General features: G+C 32.2%; 1 protein-coding gene across 1 annotated transcript; it reads left to right on the top strand.

The window, feature by feature from the left end:
- Window positions 1-2,058: 2,058 nt before the first annotated feature.
- LOC107851815 (signal peptidase complex-like protein DTM1) lies at window positions 2,059-5,309 on the top strand. The gene is made up of 2 exons (XM_016696911.2): window positions 2,059-2,494; window positions 5,022-5,309. Exons 1-2 carry the CDS (start codon window positions 2,259-2,261, stop codon window positions 5,110-5,112), a joined length of 327 nt encoding a protein of 108 aa, XP_016552397.1. The 5' UTR covers window positions 2,059-2,258; the 3' UTR covers window positions 5,113-5,309.
- The last annotated feature ends 4,336 nt before the right edge of the window (window positions 5,310-9,645 follow it).

The raw sequence follows: 9,645 nt of genomic DNA, 5'->3' as shown, positions 1-9,645 counted from the left end.
GAAAATCTCTCGATTTATAGAGATTTATATCGAAATATAGATTTGTTGATAGTGAATTGGTATTTTATTAGCACACATTATGTAGTCCAGGGATTGGCGACTTACTTATTCAGTGATTTTAACACTGGATGTTTCTAAAATGGGGATTTATGAGTAAATTCAATATAATAGACACCTGTTGACATTCCAGTCTTCCTTCTCCTTTCAGGACCTATCCGAAAGAGAATCTAGTACTTTTTTATCGTGAATATCTGAACTAGTTATTTGCTGTTCAAGTATTCTTGTTTAGGCCGTTCATACTATCAATACATAGTGTTTTGATCTAAGATTTCAATTCTTTCGTGTTGGATTTGCTGCTGGTGAACTAGTATTTCATTTGCATACATTTTCCAAGTGTGTGGACCATTTGTGTCACGGCTGCAAAATTGAGGTCGAAATAGGATAGGGAGTTTTCACGTCTCAAGCCATAAGGCATAGTGCCTATTGTGCACGGACAAAGTTAAAGATCATATTTATAATGTGTTTTTTTTATTAGGAGACAGCATCTGAGTGGATTACTAATCCACGTAGGAGCAATTGAGTTTCACCGTGCAAGTTGCAGAATTTGAGTGTTTTTTGGTTCAGCTTTTATATGGTTAAAGAGTCTACTTGCACACCAATAAAGTTAAATGGTATAATCATAATTTGATGTCAAGTTAAAGGTCCTGTTTATGTATTATGCTAAGATTGTTAGATGTCTATCGATAGGGCTAACATATGTGAAAGACATATATAGTACCATATATAATACATAGGCATAATACTTAAGCATTCCTTTTAACATGGTATGAGTTATGAATTGGGCAGAAATAAAGCAAACCACAAGCAGAAGAAAATAAGAACATATAGATTTATGTGGAAATCCTTGTGAGAAAAATCACGAATAGAGGCAGAGGATGTTTCACCACCACAAATATGGGTCGCACCGTGAAACTTTTAGGGTCGCCTCAACATAATTCGGGTCACAACTCTAACTGTATGGCATGATACAAATAGGACACCATGTAGGACACAGATTGTCCCACATAAGATGCATATATCTACTTATTCAACTTTATACATGTTTAAATGCTTGTTTGTGCACACCAAAAGTTGAAAGACATGAATACAAATTGAAATCAAGTTAAAAAACACAATTATTAAGTAGATTTTTTTTCTTTTTTATAAATAAAAATAACATTACTGTAAAAATACTACAACAAATACTAGTATGTAGAAACAAAAAAAAATTATAAATAATAATAACATTATTATGTGAAGTTAAATGATTAATATAAATAAAATGAGGTATACGATCACTAATCCATCCTCGGACGGTTGTATCCCCACGCGATGCAGGAACCAACCATTATACTCCTCCTGCTTATTGCTCTTATTTGGGATCGACTACGAGATTAAAGTGGTGAGCTTCCATATTCCGAAAGACTCTATTTCATGTTTATCTAGTGGTCTATTAGCGGTCATTTCAGAAAGGTTTCAGGACCAAGGTGAGTCAGCTACGGAATTAAAGTAGTGAACTTCCAAGGTTTGAGGACCAAGGTGAGTGTTAAGACTGCTTTCTACCCGCAGTCAGATGGGCAAGTGGAAATAACTATTTCTTTTTGGTTTTTCATTCGATACTCGGTACCCGCATTAGAGCCTGACTAATCCGGATTCGTGTCGGGTGGGGCCCCATTCGGATTAGCACACCCAACAGAGTTTTCTCAATGCCCAAGGTCGAATTCTCGACCTCTGATTAAGAATGAAACAGCCTCATCCACTGCACGGGAACCCACGTTCGGTACCCGCATTAGACCCCGACTAATCCGAATTCGCATCAGGTAGGGTCCTATTTGAGTTAGCGCTCCCAACAGAGTTTTTTTCATGCCCAAGGTCAAACCCTCGACCTCTAGCTAAGAATAGAACAACTTTATTCGCCGCCACAACCCATGTAGGTCGTGAAAAGAACTATTCAAACATTGACTTAATATTTTATTTTTGCTTTTTTCAGGAGGCCAGCCCTTCTTGATGATGTGGTCCTTTTATATCAAAATCACAATAAAAGCAATCTCAACTAACTCCTGCTTTGGCTATATTGAGAAATTAAATCTGTTTTTATCTCTATGTATTTGTAATGTAAGGCTTCACTTTCTAAATATCTTCTTCTGCTCTCCTTTCTAATTAGAGCAACATAGCAGCAGCATAATTTTGTGAAGTAGTTTGCAACAATAATAATATTGATGAAAAACGTGGAGAAGCATATGCAATTATCAGCAGCCTGTTTGGCTGTAATTATAGTGATGACAGGTTTGTACAGTCAATCTTTAAGGAAAATGGTGGTAACTTACTTTGTTGGTATGTTAGGGATCATTGCTGTGCTTTTACCTGACTGGGAGTCTTTTGATCTGAGTGTTTCACACTGGTGCAACCCTCTGAAGGTAGATGAATTCACTGATGAGTCTTGCAGACCGTTCAGGTGATCGATCTCTACAATATCAAACGTTTTGAATCTCAGTTATGCACGTTTATTATATAAATAAATAGATTTTTCACGCTATCTGCAACTTAGGGTAAGGAGTTTGGCAAAACACAGCAGGGACGTTGGGTGTATGAGTAAAAAAGTTTTACGCGTTTTAAAGCCGTGCGGGCCTGGGCCTGGGCCCAAAGCGGACAATATTACTAGTGGATTGGGGAGTTACAGGATCTCTCGGACCTTGATGGTTCGGAATGCCCGTCGCGATCAGGGCCCGGGCTTGGGTCGTTATAGAATGGTATCAAAGTCACTTTTGTCTCAGCCCTGTCAATGTGGGCCAGAGTTCAAACTGAGTGTAGGCGAATCTCGGTAAGGCGAGGCAAATTCCATTCCATCGGGCAAACCTCAGCGAGGACGCTGAGTCCATAAGAGGGTGTATGTAACACCCCAACTTAAGATAAGAGTTCCACATCGGTAAAACACAGGAAGAGAAATGCTGGGTATATGAGTATGAAAGTCTTACTCCCTAGTGATGCGTTTTAAAGTCGTGCGGGTCTTGGCTCAGAGCATATAATATCATTAGTGGGTTGGGGAGTTACAGGGGGTCTCTCGGGCCTTGATGGTTCGAATGCCCGTCGCGACTAGGACCCCGACTTGGATCATGACAGAATGGTATCAAAGTCGTTTCTGTGTCAGCCCTATTGATGTGGGCCAGAGTTCAAACTAAATGTAGGCAAATCTCGGTAAGGCGGGGTAAACCTCAGTCTATTACGTGGGCAAATCCCATTACGTGGGGCAAACCTTAGCAAGGATGCTGAGTCCATAAGAGGGTGTATGTAACACCCAACTTAGGATAAGAAGTCTCACATCTGTAGTTAAATCTCATTCCGTGGGGTAAACCTCAGCGAGGACGCTAAGTCCACAACTTAGGATAAGAAGTCCCACATATGTAGGCAAATCTCATTCTGTGGGGTAAACTTCTGCAAGGACGCTAAGTCCATAAGAGGGTATATGTAACACCCCAACTTTGGATAAGGAGTCCCATATCGGCAAAACACCGAAGAAATGTTGGGCATATGAGTAAGAAAACTTTGCTCCCTAGTAACGCGTTTTAAAGTCGTGCGAGCCTGAGCCCAGAGCAGATAATATCACTAGTGGGTTGGGGAGTTACAAGGGTTCTCGGGCCTTGATGGTTTGGAATGCCCGTCGAGGCTAGGGCCCCGACTCGGATCGTGATAAATAGTTATATAACTAGTGTTATATGTCAATGTTAATTTTCGGATTGTGTAGAATATGTACTCCCTCCGTTCTATGTTATGTGTCCTATTTCCTTTTTGATCTGTATAAAAAAAAGTGTCATCTTTCCTTATTTGATAACTACCTATTGATATTATTTTCATTTTATCCTTGACAATTAAAAATGAACATTGAAGTAATTTTAAAAGGAAAACTTTTGTAAACTTTACAAAGTGATATTTATTTTTTAAATTTTATGTCTGGTCAAATAACGATAGATAAAATGAGATGGATGGAGAATATTATTAGTGTGCCTTAAAGGGCTAAGACTATTGTACTTGCAAAGGAATCATACTGAGCTTTGGCCTTCTACTAGGAAAGTAGTTTGTTATAAATAATTATTACATAATTAGCTGCAACAATGAAAAATTAATATGTAAGTCTTACTCATTCCGCCGTCTCTTGCTGATTCAGTTATAGCGGGCAATACCGGTCGGTTCAGACTATTCGAGCTAGTCTACATGATTTTTGAGTTTGACGGATTAAATTAGGCTGGTCTACTAAAATGATAGGTCCAAAAACATCAAGTCCACACAATTATTCTGTGGGCTGCGGGCCTCATGGACCAGCCCATTTTTAAAAAAATAATATTTTATAATTTACTTTTAGAGTGTTAATTAATATAAATATTACCAAATAATATTACGTAGTGTTAATATTGTTAATATTGTTAATTTAGTCTCCAATACCCAAAAAAATACTCCTAATTGTGAAATTAAAAAACTTTGGACATAACATCCTTCGAACCAAATAAAAATACTAAAAATTACACAAATACACAATTTATATTTCCAATATTACAAAAAATCTCAGCTCCCTAAATATATTACAAAAATCCCAACATATACACAGAGTGCTATGTATATGTCGGCTACGTTTTGTATATTAACAGGGAGAGAGACAAAAGTAATTAAAAAAGTAGGAGAGAGTGTAATTACTTTCAAAAGTGTTGGTATTTATGTTATTTATACAAAAAAAAATACTAATAAGCAATCTAAATAGTTGTATGTATTTGACTTATGGGCCGACCTACGGGTTAGCCCAATCCACATTGTTCAGGCCTTATAGGCCACGGGCTTATTCGGACCGGACTAAAAAGCCTTGTTCTTAAATGAGCTGCAAAAAGGGAAATCCAACTCCATTAAATTACCGATCGAGTCGAGTCGGACCAACAGACCTGACCCATATTGACGACTCTAATTCCAGTTATTTATTGCTTGTTTTTGTTTTGTAGGTTTAAATTCTATCCAGTGAGAATGACCATCTTCACCATTGTTTATGGATTTGGCCTCTACAAGTGGTGGACGTTTGTATCCGCTGAATAAATGAATACTTTCTTTTGCTTTATAAGTATTTGGCAGATTTTTTTTTTTTTTCCTTTTGTGATTGTGATTTTAGCATCTTTAAATTTAGGGACTGCAAATAAAAATTAACTGAGGGATTTTCCCTTAGTAGTGTATATATCCACGGATCAAGTAATTTTGAATTAAATAAATAATATTTGTGGTTTTTTTGGATGTAATCATAAATTTACTAGGTCCATTAATGTATATTTGCACAAAAATAAGTGAAATATGAGTATATAGATACAAACATTTTGTCATATAATGATTCATATACATGTGATTTTTTTAAAAAAATAAAAAATAAAATGGGGGTGGGCAAGGCAAAATGAGGAAAGAGGATTATACAGTTAATCTATCTATATCAATAATCTATAATATATTAATATATTAAAAGTGTGGAGGTATTAGAAATATTATTTGAATTTTTTGCCCTTCATTAAAGGTCTTTGCTTTAAAGAATATCGTTTTTTCACTATTTTTTTTCTTAATATTTAAGAAATTAAATTAATTAAATATATTTATGATAAAATCTTTTTTTATTAGAAATAATCAGAATTAAAGGCAGCTAATATTTTTTTCATATGTATAAATCCTAAATATAATAAAAAACTACTAATTTTATGGAACAATTTGTTGGTACCTGATTCATAAATACTTGGGAAGTGAACTTTGGATACCTATTTTAGTTATATACAAGAAGTCCTAATATTTGACACAATCAATTTACATATTACCTTATATAATTATTTATTTAAAGAAGATAATAAATAAAAATCTCCTATAATTCTATTTAATTAATATTTAATTACAATCTCCTACTGCCTCCGTTCTGTGTTGCTTTTATTACGTTTCTTTTCTTCTTTTTCATTTGTCATTTCATATTTGTTTAGTTTTAATTCAACTTACTTTCTTCATTGTAACATAATTTTCCTTTTTATTTTTATTAGTTATTTATTTGATTTGTTTATGTGATTTGATTTCAAAGATAGCAGCAACGTCTATGTAGTTATTGTAATCTTCACAAACTCTATTTTTGAGGTTATATAATAATTGTTGTTGCAGTTTTTGTGATTTAATTTATTTAGGTATTGCTTTTTGGTATCTATATCAGTGAAATAATAAAATTTGACCACAGTTTTTTGAGAGAAAATAAATATTTCTGGGGAGTAGCACAAGTTAATTTTCGCATAGTAATGTTGAACAATAAAAATAGCCTTAAAATATTGATTGAATTTTATATACGAATATGATGAGGATCTTATTAGTACTAGGAGATCAACTGATCATCAACTACATCTTTTATTACAACTTTAACACAAGTTCAAGTATAAAACAAGAATACTTATGAAGTTATGCAACACCTTCAACACAAGATCAAAATGATCTTTCAAAGAAGTGTGTTTTTCAGAAAATTAGATGAAGCAGAAAAAAGCCACTTTTATTACAACTTTAACACAAGTTCAAGTATAAAACAAGAATACTTATGAAGTTATGCAACACCTTCAACACAAGATCAAAATGATCTTTCAAAGAAGTGTGTTTTTCAGAAAATTAGATGAAGCAGAAAAAAGCCAAGTCCACCGAATTCACGGAGTGTGCTTAAGGAAATAATTTCCCTCAAGTATCCGAGGTTGTGGAATTTTCCTCTCAGGATAAAATGGCCTAACAATCTGATGGTAGTGGTACCTCAAACGATCGGATTCTCTTCGAACTCACTCAACGATTAGATGACACACGAAGTATTTTGAAGACAAGAAGTGTTTGTAAATGTAAAAAATTTTGTACCTAAACCTGTGGAAAGAATGCAGGTTTATATAGCCATTAGTCTTTTTGGAAAAGAGGTATTGGTTCATTCGGAAAGATGTATCTTCTGAAACAATCATTTCTGTTCATAGAATCAGTGTGTCTTTTTACTGGACAGTCACAACCATCCGAAAAGACACATCTTTTTTCGAATCAGTATGTCATTTCGTCGAAGAGTTTCATCCCTTCTGAAGCAACACTTCGCATTTCTGCAGCAAAACTGTTGCATTTTTCCCTTTGGATTGGGCGAAACCGAAGTTGAGCCGAGCAAGCGATGACGATGGCGCAAGGCACCTCTTGGTTCTTGTCTTACTTACCATGTGGAGTAAGTGTTTCATAATATAAACACTCGAAAGTTTCCTTCTCCCACCAATCTGAGAGAATAAATAAATATTCTGAAATATACTAAAACAAAAGGAGAGGGGAGAGAGACCTATAGATATAAAGAGAAGATTTTATTTTCTTCTACTTGGTGTGTCTTTGCAATGTAGAATGGAATGCCTTTTATAGATAAATATTTTAAAATATATATGTACTAGAAAAATTAGCCGCGCTTCGCGCGGCGTTAAAAAATTAATTATTTGATATATAAAAATTAAATTTTTTTCAATCAATTTTATATTCACTTTAGATTTATTATCTAACCGTAAAATTTTAACTTATTATCGTTATATTGTGAAGAATGTTTTTGTTCCATAAAAGAAAATAAAATTTACAATTTAACATTTATTAATGATGGATAGTATACTATTTATCAATAAGTTAAAATATATTCTCTAATAACAATTTTTTTTCATTTTTATAGCACATTCAGTGAAGTTGAAATTTTAATTTGAAATAATGTACTTTTTTTCTGCGTGTCTAAATTAATTATTAACACACACACACACACACACACACACACACACACACACACACACACACATATATATATATATATATATATATATATATATATATATATATATATATATATATATATATATATATATTACATACTTATATAAATAAAAATCATTTTCAATAGCGTAAAATAATCCTACTTGTATCCTATATTTTTTTCCTTTATGTCGAATTAGAAAAAGACTTGAACTATCAAGCAAACACTTGAAAAATTTTTGATCATTGCATAAATTCTCCAATAAAATTGAACAACAAAATCATGTTCCTACCAGTACTACATTCAGTTTACATGCAATGTTTCTACAAATTCAGGAGACTCAAGTCATCCAAGCAGAAATTGAAGTCCTACTCTCAGCCCGATTTCAGAAAATCGAGATCAAAGTTATCTCTGATAGTTGCTTGTTGCTTCACTTGCTACTAACCTTCCAACGTAACAAAAACAGAAGTCGGGAAAAAGAAATACCATATGATACATATATTTATATATAGAGTTTAAAATAGCAAAATAATGAGGAAATCTATTAGACAAAAAGACAAAAAACATGAAAAAATTAAATCAAGTAAACCCCTTGTGTAAATATTCATAATTCCTCTGCACCTAATTATCAAGAAAACTCAAAATCTTTTTAACATTGTATAACTTCCTTCTTTTTTTGTTTTTGAAGCGTATAATATTGTTTCTCACAAGATTAACTATACAAGGCTTTTTATATAGAATTGAAATATTGTATGTGGTGATCCTTCATTGTCCATTCATAACTCTTAATTTTCTTGAGTAATGAAAATTATTAAGAGCATTAGTTATAAAGATGATAATATGTGGGTTAAAGACACAAAATTAATGGACATTATTGGATAGAAGTTATGGAAATATCAAGTGGTGTGAGTTAAGAAAATGATTTAATAAGTAAATATTTAAGAAAAATAAAAATACTTTAAAATAGATTATTGTATTATTCTTATATATAGTGAAATGGAAACATTAATATCAAAAAAGAAAAAGAAAAAAAATGGAATTGGAGGCATTAGAAGTATGCCACATCAACATATTTCTAATCAATATATATATATATATATATATATATATATATATATATATAAAGAGAGAGAGAGAGAGAGAGATTATTCAACTTATTTTTTACTTTTTAAAACAACTTCATCCACTATTATATAACACGCAAGACAATATAAATTATACAGATAACAATTAAATTGTATGTGTTTTACTTACCAACACGTTGTTATTATATTTGTAGCATTATATTATTATGATGATAAAATTTAATGTAATAAAGTACTTTTAGAAAGACTTCAATAACACATTTTTTGTAATGTATGAAATATGCTTAAATGATATCAACTCTTCTTTTATTTTTTTTAAATTGGATTTTAATGCACTACATGTATAATGTTCTCTTTATAAGCATTACATGCATATACATTATCTCTTCATTTTTATTTACTGTATTTCTCTCTAATTCATATTAAGTGAACCTTTTTTTCTATACCTTTTAAAAGTAATCTCTCTTCTTCCAGTCAATATTAAGTAAGGTAAAAAATAAAAAAAAATGAGAGAAAATCTAAATTTTAAAATACTAATAAAAGTTAAGGAAATATCACATTGAAAATTAAATCAAAACTCAAACTAACTTAATTAATATATTTTATGATAAAGCTTAATTAAAACAATTACAATGACAACTTTTTTCTCAATAATAAGAGCCTGTACCTGAAAACAAATTTAAAATTTAAAATTTATGAACTTATTTAACAATCACAATATATTATCATGCTTAATTACAAAAA

Source organism: Capsicum annuum, chromosome 12, assembly GCF_002878395.1.
Source record: "Capsicum annuum cultivar UCD-10X-F1 chromosome 12, UCD10Xv1.1, whole genome shotgun sequence".
Classification (NCBI taxonomy): domain Eukaryota; kingdom Viridiplantae; phylum Streptophyta; class Magnoliopsida; order Solanales; family Solanaceae; genus Capsicum; species Capsicum annuum.
The sequence above is the reverse complement of the archived record's forward strand: the minus strand, read 5'-3'. Positions and strand labels throughout refer to the sequence as shown.

What these genes read in the sequence shown, in the direction of transcription:
- LOC107851815 (XM_016696911.2), top strand. Translation starts at nt 2,259, where the DNA reads ATGAAAAACGTGGAGAAGCATATGCAATTATCAGCAGCCTGTTTGGCT. An exon ending in GAGTCTTGCAGACCGTTCAG is followed by an intron (nt 2,495 to 5,021) that starts GTGATCGATCTC and finishes TTTGTTTTGTAG; the next exon opens with GTTTAAATTCTATCCAGTGA.